We start from the raw sequence: 17161 nt of genomic DNA, 5'->3' as shown, positions 1-17161 counted from the left end.
CCCTGACCCTTTAAATCCTCAGCCTCTTAGTGACTTGACATTTGAAACTGAAAGTTGAAACAAAATCAAACCTGTGGCCCGGGGCACTGACCAATCAGAAGTAATCAGAGAGTATGTAAAGCCTGCTCACTGCTTAGGAGCACATTTTGCTCACGTAGAATAAGTGAATGATGGTCATACTGATGAAGGGGTTAATCATCGGTTAATCATTGGTTAATCATTGGTTAATAATTGGTTAATCATTGGTTTATAATGGGTTAATCATTGGTTAATCATTGGTTAATCATTGATTAATCATCAGTTAATCATCGGTTTATCATTGGTTAATCATTGGTTAATCATTGGTTAATCATTGGTTAATCATTGGTTTATAATTGGTTAATCATTGGTTAATCATTGGTTAATCATTGATTAATCATCAGTTAATCATCGGTTAATCGTTGGTTAATCATTGGTTAATCATTGGTTAATCATTCAACAAACCTATTGATTGCCAGGTAGAGAACAAAAACAGGCGCAAAAACCAAACACAGTTTTCAAATAGTCCGAGAAGAAACGCATCAAACTAATGCCTCATTATGAGTTTTGGGACTCGACTTCTTCCCCCCCCAGGGGGATTCCTGTATTTGATCATATACCTCATCCTATTGATACTCTGCGGTCGACAGTTCCGGAGCCGAAAGACCATGACTGTGGCTGTGCATCCCAAATAGCACCCTGCTCCATATATAGTGCACTACTTTTGACCAAAGCCCTATGGACCTGTCAAATCAAATCCAAATTTATTTATATAGGTACATCAGCTGATATCTCAAAGTGCTGTACAGAAACCCAGCCTAAAACCCCAAACAGCAAACAATGCAGGTGTAAAAGCACGGTGGCTAGGAAAAACTCCCTAGAAAGGCCAAAACCTAGGAAGAAACCTAGAGAGGAACCGGGCTATGTGGGGTGGCCAGTCCTCTTCTGGCTGTGCCGGGTAGAGATTATAACAGAACATGACCAAGATGTTCAAATGTTCATAAATGACCAGCATGGTCGAATAATAATAAGGCAGAACAGTTGAAACCAGTCAGGTGGACTGGGGACAGCAAGGAGCCTTCATGTCAGGTAGTCCTGGGGCACGGTCCTAGGGCTCAGGTCAGTTGAAAGTAGTGCACTACTTTTGACCAAAGCCCTATGGACCTGGGTCAGAAAGTGCACTACTTTTGACCAAAGCCCTATGGACCCGGGTCAGAAGTAGTGCACTATATCTGGAATAGGGAGTCATTTAGGATACTGCCAATGGGCTGTATAAGTTCAAGAAGAAGAGTAATGTTTATTTTATAGGAAGTTAAACACCATCTTAACTCTACCCATAACTCATCTACACACACACACACACACACACACACACACACACACACACACACACACACACACACACACACACACACACACACACACACACACACACACACACACACACACACACGCACACACGCACACACGCACGCACACACACACGCACGCACACATACACATGCACACGCACACAAACACATACACACACACACACACACACGCACACACACACACGTACACACACACACACACACACACACACACACACGCACACATACACACGCACACGCACACACACGCACACATACACACATACACACGTACACACACACACACACACACACATACACACATACACACGCATACACACGCACACACGCACACATACACACACACACGCACACACACACGCACACCTACACACACGCACACACGTACACACACACGCACACATACACACACACACACACACACACACACACGCACACGCACACGCAAACACATACACATACACACACGCACACACACACACGTACACACACACACGCACACATACACACGCACACGCACACGCACACACACACACATACACATACACATTTCCACACATATACAAACACACACAATGTTTTGCTTGGTCAGAACACACTGTCCTACCATTCTGCCTGTGAAAACAACAAACAGCTGGCAGGAAGTGTGTGTGCGTGTGTGTGTGTGTGTGTGTGTGTGTGCGTACGTGTGTGTGTTTCACAAGATGACATGTCTTGGTGCTCTGAACTCTTTCTGCTAGAGGAAACAGAGGAAACAGAGGAAACAGAGGAAACAGAGATAACAGAGGAAACAGAGGAAACAGAGGAAACAGGAAACAGGGGAAACAGGGGAAACAGAGGAAACAGAGGAAACAGGGGAAACAGAAACAGAGGTAACAGAGGAAACAGAGGAAACAGAGGAAACAGAGGAAACAGGGAAACAGGGAAACAGAGGAAACAGGGGTAACAGAGGAAACAGAGGAAACAGAGGAAACAGAGGAAACAGAGGAAACAGAGGAAAATATGACGGATATATTAACGAGAAAGATTATATCGTCTAAATATTAAACAAATGTTATCCACAAATATACTATAACCATGACACATAATACTTATTCAGCCCTATATATATATACTATAACCATGACACATAATACTTATTCAGCCCTATATATATATATATACTATAACCATGACACATAATACTTATTCAGCCCTATATATATACACTATGTAAGGGTTTTCTTCTGGTGAAATAACGGACCAAAATGCAGCGTGGTGGTTATTCATGCCCTATATATATACAGACTATAACAAGAAAATGACACATAATACTTATTCAGCCCTATATATATACACTATAACCATGACACATAATACTGATTCAGCCCTGATTAGAATATATCATATACTATAACCATGACACATAATACTTATTCAGCCCAACATAAAACAAGGAATATACTATAACCATGGACACATAATACTTATTCAGCCCTATTGGGGATATATATATATATACTATAACCATGACACATAATACTTATTCAGCCCTATATATATACACTATGACCATAACACATAATACTTATTCAGCCCTATATATATACACTATAACCATGACACATAATACTTATTCAGCCCTATATATATAGATACTATAACCATGAGACATAATACTTATTCAGCCCTACTGGGGAGGCTATAACCATGACACATAATACTTATTCAGCCCTATATATATATATATATACTATAACCATGACACATAATACTTATTCAGCCCTATATATATATATACTATAACCATGACACATAATACTTATTCAGCCCTATATATATACTATAACCATGACACATAATACTTATTCAGCCCTATATATATATATATATATACTATAACCATGACACATAATACTTATTCAGATCCCCTATATATATATACTATAACCATAACACATAGTACTTATTCAGCCCTATATATATATACTATAACCATAACACATAATACTTACTCAGCCATTATATATATATATATATATACTATAACCATGACACATAATACTTATTCAGACCCTATATATATACTATAGCCATGACACATAATACTTATTCAGATCCCTACTGGCATATCCTATATATACTATAACCATGACACATAATACTTATTCAGCCCTATATATATATACTATAACCATAACGGACATGGTGACTTATTCAGCCCTATATATATATACTATAACCATAACACATAATACTTACTCAGCCATTATATATATATACTATAACCATGACACATAATACTTATTCAGCCATATATATATATACTATAACCATGACGGATCATAATACTTATTCAGCCATATATGGCGGATATATACTATAACCATGACACATAATACTTATTCAGCCCTATATATATATATACTATAACCATGACACATATCCTGGCCGACTTATTCTGGCCCTATATATATACTATATATATACTATAACCATGACACATAATACTTATTCAGCCCTATATATATATATATATACTATAACCATGGCCACATAATACTTATTCAGCCCTATCCTGGCCGACTGGCGGATCCTATACTATAACCATGACACATAATACTTATTCAGCCCTATATATATACTATAACCATGACACATAATACTTATTCAGCCCTATAGATATATATATATATACTATAACCATGACACATAATACTTATTCAGCCCTATATATATATACTATAACCATAACACATAGTACTTATTCAGCCCTATATATATATACTATAACCATAACACATAATACTTACTCAGCCATTATATATATATATATATATACTATAACCATGACACATAATACTTATTCAGCCCTATATATATACTATAACCATGACACATAATACTTATTCAGCCCTATATACATATATATACTATAACCATGACACATAATACTTATTCAGCCCTATATATATATACTATAACGGCATGGGGCGGATCATAGTACTTATTCTGGCCCTATATATATATATACTATAACCATAACACATAATACTTACTGGCAGCCATTATATATATATATATATATACTATATATCCTGGCCGACTATGCTATGCTATATATATATATATATATATATATATAGTAAGGGTTTTCTTCTGGTGAAAGAGAGGCGGACCAAAATGCAGCGTGGTGGTTATTCATGTTTTTAATAAAGATGACTATAAATGAACAGACTATACAAAACAAGAAAAGTGAAAACCTAAACAATCCTATCTGGTGCAAACACAGAGACAGGAACAATCACCCACAAAACCCAACACAAAACAGGCTACCTAAATATGGTTCCCAATCAGAGACAATGACTAACACCTGCCTCTGATTGAGAACCATATCAGGCCAAACATAGAAATAGACAAACCAGACACACAACATAGAATGCCCACCCAGCTCACATCCTGACCAACACTAAAACAAGGAAAACACATACGAACGATGGAGAGAACGTGACAGAACCCCCCAAGGTGCGGACTCCAGCCATAACGCACAACCTAAACTGACAGGGGAGGGTCTGTGGAATAAGCATCTGTTATGGTTATAGGTGGCGGCTCTGGCGCTGGACGTGGACCCCACTCCATAATTGTCTTAGTCCACCTCCTTAGTGTCCCTGAGTGGCTAGACCCTCGCCGCTAACCTTGGCCTAGGAAACCTAGACCCCACTGGACTGAGAGGAAGCTCAGGACTGAGGGGAAGCTCTAGACTGAGGGGAAGCTCGGGACCGAGGGGAAGCTCGGGACCGAAGGGAAGCTCAGGCAGGTTGCTGGATCTACCAGATCCTGGCTGACTGGTGGATCCTGGCTGAATGGCGGATCTAACTGATCCTGGCTGACTGGCAGATCCTGGCTGACTGGCAGATCCTGGCCGACTGGCAGATCCTGGCCGACTGGCGGATCCTGGCTGACTGGCAGATCTGGCGGATCCTGGCTGACTGGCAGATCTGGCGGATCCTGGCTGACTGGCGGATCCTGGCAGACTGGCGGATCCTGGCTGACTGGCAGTTCTGGCGGATCCTGGCTGACTGGTAGTTCTGGCAGATCCTGGCCGACTGGTAGTTCTGGCAGATCCTGGCCGACTGGCGGATCCTGGCAGACTGGTGGATCCTGGCTGACTAGCGGATCCTGGCCGACTAGCGGATCCTGGCTGAATGGCGGATCTAACTGATCCTGGCTGACTGGCAGATCCTGGCCGACTGGCAGATACTGGCCAACTGGCAGATCCTGTCTCAGACTGGCAGATCCTGTCTCTAGACTGGCGGATCCTGGCTGACTGGCGGATCCTGGCTGACTGGCAGTTCTGGCGGATCCTGGCTGACTGGTATTTCTGGCAGATCCTGGCTGACTGGCGGATCCTGGCAGACTGGTGGATCCTGGCAGACTGGTGGATCCTGGCAGACTGGCGGATCCTGGCAGACTGGCGGATCCTGGCTGACTGGCAGATCCTGGCCGACTGGCAGATCCTGTCCGACTGGCAGATCCTGGCTGACTGGCACTTCTGGCGGATCCTGGCTGACTGGTGGATCCTGGCAAATTGGCGGATCCTGGCTGAATGGCGGATCTAACTGATCCTGGCTGACTGGCAGATCCTGGCCGACTGGTGGATCCTGGCTGACTCTGGCGGATCCTAGCCGACTGGCAGATCCTGCCTAGACTGGCAGATCCTGGCTAGATCCTGGCGGATCCTGGCGGATCCTGGTCCGACTGGCAGATGCTGGCCGACTGGCGGATGCTGGCCGACTGGCGGATGCTGGCTGACTGGCGGATCCTGGCTCGACTGTCTCTAGTTCTGGCGGATCCTGGCAGACTGGCGGATCCTGGCAGACTGGCGGATCCTGGCTGACTGGCAGTTCTGGCGGATCCTGGCTGACTGGTAGTTCTGGCAGATCCTGGCCGACTGGCAGTCTCTGGCGGATCCTGGCTGACTGGCGGATCCTGGCAAACTGGTGGATCCTGGCAGACTGGCGGATCCTGGCAGACTGGCAGATCCTGGCCGACTGGCAGTTCTGGCGGATCCTGGCAGACTGGCGGATCCTGGCTGACTGGCAGTTCTGGCGGATCTTGGCTGACTGGTAGTTCCTGGCTAGATCCTGTCCGACTGGCAGTCTCTGGCGGATCCTGGCTGACTGGCGGATCCTGGCAGACTGGTGGATCCTGGCAGACTGGCGGATCCTGGCAGACTGGCGGATCCTGGCAGACTGGCGGATCCTGGCTGACTGGCTAGCACTGTCTCCTGGCACTGGGCAGACTGGCTAGACGCTGGGCAGACTGGCGGCACTGGCGGCGCTAGGCGGCGCTGGGCAGACTGGCGTCACTGGCGGCACTGGGCAGACTGGTGGCACTGACTTTGGCGCTGGGCAGACTGGTAGCTCAGACGGCGCTGGGCAGACTGGTAGCTCAGACTAGGCGCTGGGCAGACTGGCGGCACTGGCTCCTGGCACTGGGCAGACTGGCGGCACTGGCGGCACTGGGCAGACTGGCGGCACTGGCGGCACTGGGCAGACTGGCGGCTCTGACGGCGCTGGGCAGACTGGTAGCTCAGACGGTGCTGGGCAGACTGGCGGCACTGACGGCACTGGGCAGACTGGCGGCACTGGCGGCACTGGGCAGACTGGCGGCACTGGCGGCGCTGGGCTAGACTGGCGGCACTGGCGGCGCTGGGCAGACTGTTAGCTCAGACGGCGCTGGGCAGACTCCTAGCTCAGACGGCGCTGGGCAGACTGGAGAAAAAGGCTGTGGCAGCTGGACTGAGGAGCACTGGTGCCTTTGGAATGAGGGGGCTCAGGCGCCTCTGGCATGTCTCTAGACTCTTACAGCTCCGTCTCCTGTCGGGAGACTCTGTCTGCGCTGAGAGGAGGAAGGCTCTAGACTCAGCCCTATCTAGACTAGGTGCCTCTCGGGCTTCCAGCCGCTCTGCCATGCTAGACTCCTGTCATAATGCCGCCTCTCTGCTTTCGCTGCCTCCAGCTCTAGGCTCCTGTCTCCTGGGGCTCAATATTCCCCTGGCTCTGCCCAGGGTCCTTGTCTCCTGTCTCAAGGATCTCCTCCCAAGTCCATTTATCTAGAATAGTGCAGCCTCTCCCACTGCAGCTGCTGCCTCTGTTGCTTCTCCTGCTGCTGCCTTTGCTGCTGCTGCTGTTGCTCCTGCTGCACCTGTCGGTTGTCTCCCGCTGCTGCTGTTGCTGCTGCCTCTGTTTAGACTCGCGCCGCTTGGTCCTTGGTCTGGTGGGTGATTCTGTAAGGGTTTTCTTCTGGTGAAAGAGAGGCGGACCAAAATGCAGCGTGGTGGTTATTCAGGATCCTAGACCAGTCAGCCAGGATCCGCCTAGAAGTGCCAGTCAGCCAGGATCTGTCCAGTCGTCTCCTGTCCAGGATCTGCCAGTCGGCCAGGATCTGTCAGTCAGCCAGGATCCGTCCAGACTCTGCCAGGATCCTAGACCAGTCTGCCAGGATCTTGTCACCAGTCTGCCAGGATCCGCCAGTCAGCCTCCGTCCAGTCAGCCAGATCTGCCAGAAATACCAGTCAGCCAGGATCCGCCAGAACTGCCAGTCTCAGCCAGGATCCGCCAGTCAGCCAGGATCCGCCTCGGCCTAGATCTGCCAGACTCTGTCTCCTGTCTCTAGTTGGCCTAGAGTCTCCTGTCCAGACTCTTGTCTCCTGTCCAGGATCTGTCCCAGTCCTAGACTCCAGTCTCTAGATCCGCCTCAGCCAGACTCCGTCTCTAGACTCTGTCTCCTGCCAGGATCCTGCTAGTCAGCCAGGATCCACCAGACTCCTCTGCCAGGATCCGCCAGTCGGCTCAGGACTCCTGTCTCTGCCAGAACTGTCCAGTCGGCCAGGATCTGCCAGAACTAGACCAGTCAGCCAGGATCCGCCAGAACTGTCCAGTCAGCCAGGATCCGCCAGTCAGACTCTTGTCTTCTGTCTCTAGACTCCTGTCTCGAGACTCTTGTCTCCTGTCTCTAGACTCTTGTCTCCTGTCTCTAGACTCTTGTCTCTAGACTCGTCTCCTGTCTCTAGACTCCTGTCTCCTGTCTCTAGACTCTTGTCTCCTGTCTCTAGACTCCTGTCTCCTGTCTCTAGACTCTCCTGTCTCTAGACTCCTGTCTCCTGTCTCTGTCTCTAGACTCCTGTCTCTAGACTCTTGATTCCTGTCTCTAGACTCTTGTCTCTTGTCTCTAGACTCCTGTCTCTAGACTCTTGTCTCTAGACTCCTGTCTCTAGACTCTTGTCTCCTGTCTCTAGACTCTTGTCTCCTGTCTCTAGACTCCTGTCTCTAGACTCCTGTCTCTAGACTCTTGTCTCTTGTCTCTAGACTCCTGTCTCTAGACTCTTGTCTCCTGTCTCTAGACTCCTGTCTCTAGACTCTTGTCTCTTGTCTCTAGACTCCTGTCTCTAGACTCCTGTCTCTAGACTCTTGTCTCCTGTCTCTAGACTCTTGTCTCCTGTCTCTAGACTCCTGTCTCTAGACTCTTGTCTCCTGTCTCTAGACTCCTGTCTCTAGACTCTTGTCTCCTGTCTCTAGACTCTTGTCTCCTGTCTCTAGACTCTTGTCTCCTGTCTCTAGACTCCTGTCTCTAGACTCTTGTCTCCTGTCTCTAGACTCCTGTCTCTAGACTCCTGTCTCCTGTCTCTAGACTCTTGTCTCTAGACTCCTGTCTCTAGACTCCTGTCTCTAGTCTCCTGTCTCTAGACTCCTGTCTCTAGACTCTTGTCTCCTGTCTCTAGACTCCTGTCTCCTGTCTCTAGACTCCTGTCTCTAGACTCTTGTCTCCTGTCTCTAGACTCCTGTCTCTAGACTCTTGTCTCCTGTCTCTAGACTCTTGTCTCCTGTCTCTAGACTCCTGTCTCTGTCTCTAGACTCCTGTCTCTAGACTCCTGTCTCCTGTCTCTAGACTCCTGTCTCTAGACTCTTGTCTCCTGTCTCTAGACTCCTGTCTCTAGACTCTTGTCTCCTGTCTCTAGACTCCTGTCTCTAGACTCTTGTCTCCTGTCTCTAGACTCCTGTCTCTAGACTCTTGTCTCCTGTCTCTAGACTCCTGTCTCTAGACTCTTGTCTCCTGTCTCTAGACTCCTGTCTCCTGTCTCTAGACTCCTGTCTCTAGACTCCTGTCTCTAGACTCTTGTCTCCTGTCTCTAGACTCCTGTCTCTAGACTCTGTCTCCTGTCTCTAGACTCCTGTCTCTAGACTCTTGTCTCCTGTCTCTAGACTCCTGTCTCTAGACTCCTGTCTCTAGACTCTTGTCTCCTGTCTCTAGACTCCTGTCTCCTGTCTCTAGACTCCTGTCTCTAGACTCCTGTCTCTAGACTCTTGTCTCCTGTCTCTAGACTCTGTCTCCTGTCTCTAGACTCCTGTCTCTAGACTCTGTCTCCTGTCTCTAGACTCCTGTCTCTAGACTCCTGTCTCTGTCTCTAGACTCCTGTCTCTAGACTCCTGTCTCTGTTTCTAGACTCCTGTCTCCTGTCTCTAGACTCCTGTCTCTAGACTCTTGTCTCCTGTCTCTAGACTCCTGTCTCTAGACTCTTGTCTCCTGTCTCTAGACTCCTGTCTCTAGACTCTTGTCTCCTGTCTCTAGACTCCTGTCTCTAGACTCTTGTCTCCTGTCTCTAGACTCTTGTCTCCTGTCTCTAGACTCCTGTCTCTAGACTCTTGTCTCCTGTCTCTAGACTCCTGTCTCTAGACTCTTGTCTCTGTCTCTAGACTCCTGTCTCCTGTCTCTAGACTCCTGTCTCTAGACTCTTGTCTCCTGTCTCTAGACTCCTGTCTCTAGACTCTTGTCTCCTGTCTCTAGACTCCTGTCTCCTGTCTCTAGACTCCTGTCTCTAGACTCCTGTCTCCTGTCTCTAGACTCCTGTCTCTAGACTCTTGTCTCCTGTCTCTAGACTCTTGTCTCCTGTCTCCTGTCTCTAGACTCCTGTCTCTAGACTCTTGTCTCCTGTCTCTAGACTCCTGTCTCTAGACTCCTGTCTCCTAGACTCCTGTCTCTAGTCTCCTGTCTCTAGACTCCTGTCTCTAGACTCCTGTCTCTAGACTCCTGTCTCTAGACTCCTGTCTCTAGACTCTTGTCTCCTGTCTCTAGACTCCTGTCTCTAGACTCTTGTCTCCTGTCTCTAGACTCCTGTCTCTAGACTCCTGTCTCTAGACTCTCCTGTCTCTAGACTCTTGTCTCTGTCTCTAGACTCCTGTCTCCTAGACTCTGACTCCTAGACTCCTGTCTCTAGACTCTGTCTCCTGTCTCTAGACTCCTGTCTCTAGACTCCTGTCTCTAGACTCTTGTCTCCTGTCTCTAGACTCTTGTCTCCTGTCTCTAGACTCCTGTCTCTAGACTCTTGTCTCCTGTCTCTAGACTCCTGTCTCTAGACTCTTGTCTCCTGTCTCTAGACTCCTGTCTCTAGACTCCTGTCTCCTGTCTCTAGACTCCTGTCTCTAGACTCCTGTCTCCTGTCTCTAGACTCCTGTCTCTAGACTCTTGTCTCCTGTCTCTAGACTCCTGTCTCTAGACTCCTGTCTCTAGACTCCTGTCTCCTGTCTCTAGACTGTCTCCTGTCTCTAGACTCCTGTCTCTAGACTCCTGTCTCTAGACTCCTGTCTCTAGACTCCTGTCTCTAGACTCCTGTCTCTAGACTCTTGTCTCCTGTCTCTAGACTCCTGTCTCCTGTCTCTAGACTCCTGTCTGTAGACAAAATGTTTGGTCTTTGTACTGGCTTAGTATAATTAACTGAAGTTGTTTACTTTGCATACATCCTCTCTGCATTCGCTTCCTCCCTTTTTATTATCCCACAATGCCATAGTTTAGGGTTATAGTACCATATCCATCAACTTCATAGGATTTGGGGGGAGTTTTCTCTGGTGGGGGGGAAGAGGGGAGAGGGGATAGTCAGTGGACGGAGGACACATGTAGACAGGGTGTAGAGTTGGCTCAGGAGGGTAAGTGGTTTGAGGAGTTTGCGAGGTAACTTGTATGAAGTGTCTGAGCTCCGAGTTAAGGGCCATTGAAATCAGGTTCCCTCCCTCTTGCAAAGATTGCATCATCATCCCCTTCATTCGAGGAAGACAACTGATTAGACATTGATTAGACTGATTAGACTGATTAGACTGATTAGACATTGATTAGACTGATTAGACTGATTAGACTGATTAGACTGATTATACATTGATTAGACTGATTAGACATTGATTAGACTGATTAGACATTGATTAGACTGATTAGACATTGATTAGACTGATTAGACATTGATTAGACTGATTAGACTGATTAGACATTGATTAGACTGATTAGACTGATTAGACTGATTAGACTGATTAGACATTGATTAGACTGATTAGACTGATTAGACATTGATTAGACTGATTAGACATTGATTAGACTGATTAGACTGATTAGACAACTGATTAGACATTGATTAGACTGATTAGACATTGATTAGACTGATTAGACATTGATTAGACTGATTAGACTGATTAGACATTGATTAGACTGATTAGACTGATTCGACAATGATTAGACTGATTAGACTGATTAGACAATGATTAGACTGATTAGATGGATTAGACAATGATTCGACTGATAAGACATTGATAAGACTCTGTTCGTGAACAGAGCCCCAGGATCAGCTTGCATATGGGGCTCTTATCCAGGTTCATCACTCTCTTTCTCTCTCTCTCCCTCCCTCCCTCCCTCCCTCCCTCCCTCCCTCCCTCCCTCCCTCCCCTCCCTCCCTCCCTCCCTCCCCCCTCTCCCTCCCTCCCTCCCTCCCTCCCTCTCTCTCTCTCCCTCTCTCTCTCTCTCTCTCTCTCTCTCCCTCTCTCTCTCTCTCTCTCTCTCTCTCTCCCTCTCTCCCCCTCTCTCTCTCTCTCTCTCTCTCTCTCTCAGAGTTGCATTGGAGGAACAGTTCCAGTGTGTTCTGGGACAGAGGTGTGAGTGGGGGTTACCAGGCCCTGCTGCTGGATGAGGACCGTGGCTGGCTGCTGGTGGGAGGAAGAGACCACATCTACCTGCTGCACTCTAACAGTCTGGATCTTCCTACAAGCACGGTCAGTACCTTACTACCAACCTGGTCAGTACCTTACTACCTACCTGGTCAGTACCTTACTATCTACCTGGTCAGTACCTTACTACCTACCTGGCCAGTACCTTACTACCTACCTGGGCAGTACCTTACTACCTACCTGGTCAGTACCTTACTATCTACCTGGTCAGTACCTTACTACCTACCTGGTCAGTACCTTACTATCTACCTGGTCAGTACCTTACTATCTACCTGGTCAGTACCTTACTACCTACCTGGCCAGTACCTTACTACCTACCTGGCCAGTACCTTACTACCTACCTGGTCAGTACCTTACTACCTACCTGGTCAGTACCTTACTACCTACCTGGTCAGTACCTTACTACCTACCTGGTCAGTACCTTACTATCTACCTGGTCAGTACCTTACTACCTACCTGGTCAGTACCTTACTACCTACCTGGTCAGTACCTTACTACCTACCTGGTCAGTACCTTACTACCTACCTGGTCAGTACCTTACTACCTACCTGGTCAGTACCTTACTACCTACCTGGTCAGTACCTTACTACCTACCTGGTCAGTACCTTACTACCTACCTGGCCAGTACCTTACTACCTACCTGGTCAGTACCTTACTACCTACCTGGTCAGTACCTTACTACCTACCTGGTCAGTACCTTACTACCTACCTGGCCAGTACCTTACTACCTACCTGGTCAGTACCTTACTACCTACCTGGTCAGTACCTTACTACCTACCTGGTCAGTACCTTACTATCTTTAAAAAATAAAATCCTCCTTAACTGTGTTGTTGTTTTTATCTCCCAACCAAAGCCAGAAGGAATTTCCTAAAATGATGACATCCATCTCTAAGCCAAGTCAAACAAAACCTCTCCCTCCCTCTTGTAGATCTACTGGCCAGCTGCGACAGAACACGTTGAGCACTGCAGGCTGGCAGGGAAGAACCTTTCGGTAAGCAACAACAGCTTTCAAAGCCAGAGCACCTTTTTTTTTTAAAGCCCCCCCGTAGGGCGGTATTAAAAGGGAACCATTTGGGACTCATCCATGCATGAACAACATGATGCGTTTTCCCACAAAGCTGTTTATGTGATCGGAGGCCTTATTTAGTAATCCTCTAGAATGGAGAACACAGGCACACTCATAGCGTGTCATTTTGGACGAGGCCAAGCACCCATCATAGTGTGTCATTTTGGACGAGGCCAAGCACCCATCATAGTGTGTCATTTTGGACGAGGCCAAGCACCCATCATAGCGTGTCATTTTGGACGAGGCCAAGCACCCATCATAGTGTGTCATTTTGGACGAGGCCAAGCACCCATCATAGCGTGTCATTTTGGACGAGGCCAAGCACCCATCATAGCGTGTCATTTTGGACGAGGCCAAGCACCCATCATAGTGTGTCATTTTGGACGAGGCCAAGCACCCATCATAGTGTGTAATTGAAACAAAGGCCTAAAGTTTGAGGAAACTTTATTTTTTGTTTTATTTGTGGATTTGTTTTTAGGTTTACGAGACTCTCGGGAGACGGGTGGGTTGTCAACGACTCCGTGTATACGACCTGACTGGCATCTCATTTGCATTAACGACCGCAATTACACCGACAGCGTCGTTTGCATTTTTTTGGGGGGCCACACCAGAAGTACATTCATTTCCAAAATGAAACGCTGCGTTTGCCCTTGCGGCGTTGCGTTGCAGAGGCGTCCTGTGTGTGGTGCCAGACGTTGGATTTACAGAACGTACAAGTCAGGCTGTAGGCGGCTGGACAGAAATGGCAGCAGAAGGTGAATGTTGAACTGTTGTTGCGTGTGTGTTGTATTGTGTGTGTGTGTGTGTGTGTGTGTGTGTGTGTGTGTGTGTGTGTGTGTGTGTGTGTGTGTGTGTGTGTGTGTGTGTGTGTGTGTGTGTGTGTGTATTTTTGGCCATTATGGTGTGTGTGTGTGTGTGTGTGTGTGTGTGTGTGTGTGTGTGTGTGTGTGTGTGTGTGTGTGTGTGTGTGTGTGTGTGTGTGTGTGTGTGTGTGTGTGTGTGTGTGTGTGTGTGTGTAGGTAAGTAAAGAAATAAAACAACAGTTAAAAGACATTTGAAAATAAGAGTAGAGAGGCTATATACAGACACTGGTTAGTCAGGCTGATTGAGGTAGTATGTACATGTAGATATGGTTAATGTGACTATGCATATATGATAAACAGAGAGTAGCAGCAGTGTAAAAGAGGGGTTGGGGGGGGGGAACACAACGCAAATAGTCCAGGTAGCCATTTGATTACCTGTTCAGGAGTCTTATGGCATGGGGGTAAAAACTGTTGAGAAGCCTTTTTGTCCTAGACTTGGCACTCCGGTACCGCTTGCCATGTGGTAGTAGAGAGAACAGTCCATATAGACTGGGGTGGCTGGGATCTTTTTTTAGGGCCTTCCTCTGACACCGCCTGGTGTAGAGGTCCTGGATGGCAGGCAGCTTTGCCCCAGTGATGTACTGGGCCATGATGCGCACTACCCTCTGTAGTGCCAGATGATGCGGTTGGAGGCCGAGCAGTTGCCATACCAGGCAGTGATGCAACCCCAGGATGCTGTCGATGGTGCAGCTGTGTTATATCTTAGGCCCATGACTGTCTTGGTGTGTTTGGACCATTCTATTTTTAGGATGATGTGTTATATTTTAGGCCATGATGCTACATTATATTTTAGGCCATGATGCTGTGCATGATGCTGTGTTATATTTTACACCATGATGCTGTGTTATATTTTAGGCCAGATGCTGTGTTATATTTTATAGGCCATGATGCTGTGTTATATTTTAGGCCCATGATGCTGTGTTATATTTTAGGCCATGATGCTGTGTTATATTTTATGATGCTGTGTTATATTTTAGGCCATGATGCTGTGTTATATTTTGATGCTGTGTTATATTTTAGGCCAGATGATGCTGTGTTATATTTTAGGCCATGATGCTGTTTATATTTTAGGCCCATGATGCTGTGTTATATTTTAGGCCATGATGCTGTGTTATATTTTAGGCCCATGATGCTGTGTTATATTTTGAGGCCCATGATGATGCTGTGTTATATTTTAGGCCATGATGCTGTGTTATATTTTAGGCCATGATGCTGTGTTATATTTTAGGCCAGATGCTGTGTTATATTTTGCTGATGCTGTTATATGATGCTGTAGGCCAGATGATGCTGTGTTATATTTTAGGCCATGATGCTGTGTTATATTTTAGGCATGATGATGCTGCCATGATGCTGTGTTATATTTTAGGCCCATGATGCTGTGTTATATTTTAGGCCAGATGATGCTGTGTTATATTTTAGGCCCATGATGCTGTGTTATATTTTAGGCCATGATGCTGTGTTATATTTACCATGATGCTGTGTTATATTTTAGGCCCATGATGCTGTGTTATATTTTAGGCCATGATGTTATATTTTACACCATGATGCTATATTTTAGGCCATGATGCTGTGTTATATTTTAGGCCATGATGCTGTGTTATATTTTAGGCCCATGATGCTGTGTTATATTTTACCCATGATGCTGTGCCCATGATGCTGTGTTATATTTTAGGCCATGATGCTGTGTTATATTTTAGGCCATGATGCTGTGTTATATTTTAGGCCCATGATGCTGTGTTATATTTTAGGCCATGATGCTGTGTTATATTTTAGGCCCATGATGCTGTGTTATATTTTAGGCCATGATGATGCTGTGTTATATTTTAGGCCAGATGCTGTGTTATATTTTAGGCCCATGATGCTGTGTTATATTTTATATTTATAGGCCATGATGCTGTGTTATATTTTAGGCCAGATGATGCTGTGTTATATTTTAGGCCAGATGCTGTGTTATATTTTAGGCCCATGATGCTGTGTTATATTTTAGGCCACGATGCTGTGTTATATTTTAGGCCCATGATGCTGTGTTATATTTTAGGCCATGATGCTGTGTTATATTTATGATGCTGTGTTATATTTTGACCCATGATGCTTAGGTTATATTTTAGCCCATGATGCTGTGTTATATTTTAGATGCTGTGTTATATTTTAGGCCCATGATGCTGTGTTATATTTTGATGCTGTGTTATATTTTAGGCCATGATGCTGTGTATTTTTATATTTTTTTAGGCCATGATGCTGTGTTATATTTTAGGCCCATGATGCTGTGTTATATTTTATGATGCTGTGTTATATTTTAGGCCCATGATGCTGTGTTATATTTTAGGCCAGATGATGCTGTGTTATATTTTAGGCCCATGATGCTGTTATATTTTAGGCCATGATGCTGTGTTATATTTTAGGCCCATGATGCTGTGTTATATTTTAGGCCCATGATGCTGTGTTATATTTTAGGCCCATGATGCTGTGTTATATTTTAGGCCATGATGCTGTGTTATATTTTAGGCCAGATGATGCTGTGTTATATTTTAGGCCCATGATGCTGTGTTATATTTTTACACCATGATGCTGTGTTATATTTTAGGCCATGATGCTGTGTTATATTTTAGGCCCATGATGCTGTGTTATATTTTAGGCCCATGATGCTGTGTTATATTTTGCCCATGATGCTATATTTTAGGCCATGATGCTGTGTTATATTTTAGCACCATGATGCTGTGTTATATTTTAGGCCCATGATGCTGTGTTTTATTTTAGGCCCATGATGCTGTGTTATTTTTTAGCCCAGGATGCTGTGTTATATTTTAGGCCATGATG

The 17161-nt window shown here is 46.0% G+C and overlaps 1 protein-coding gene across 1 annotated transcript in view; it reads left to right on the top strand.

Annotated features, from left to right (window-relative positions):
• Nucleotides 1-17161, top strand: part of LOC118379945 (semaphorin-3D-like) — a 175322-nt gene that overhangs the window by 104424 nt on the left and 53737 nt on the right. Inside the window, exons 3-4 of the mRNA XM_052526219.1 lie at nucleotides 12300-12460; nucleotides 13344-13406. Coding sequence (XP_052382179.1) covers nucleotides 12300-12460; nucleotides 13344-13406 — 224 coding nt within the window. The remainder of the gene's footprint in view (nucleotides 1-12299; nucleotides 12461-13343; nucleotides 13407-17161) is intronic.

The sequence above is a fragment of the Oncorhynchus keta genome, chromosome 10 (assembly GCF_023373465.1).
Source record: "Oncorhynchus keta strain PuntledgeMale-10-30-2019 chromosome 10, Oket_V2, whole genome shotgun sequence".
NCBI lineage: Eukaryota > Metazoa > Chordata > Actinopteri > Salmoniformes > Salmonidae > Oncorhynchus > Oncorhynchus keta.
This window is presented reverse-complemented; position numbering and strand designations above follow the sequence as displayed.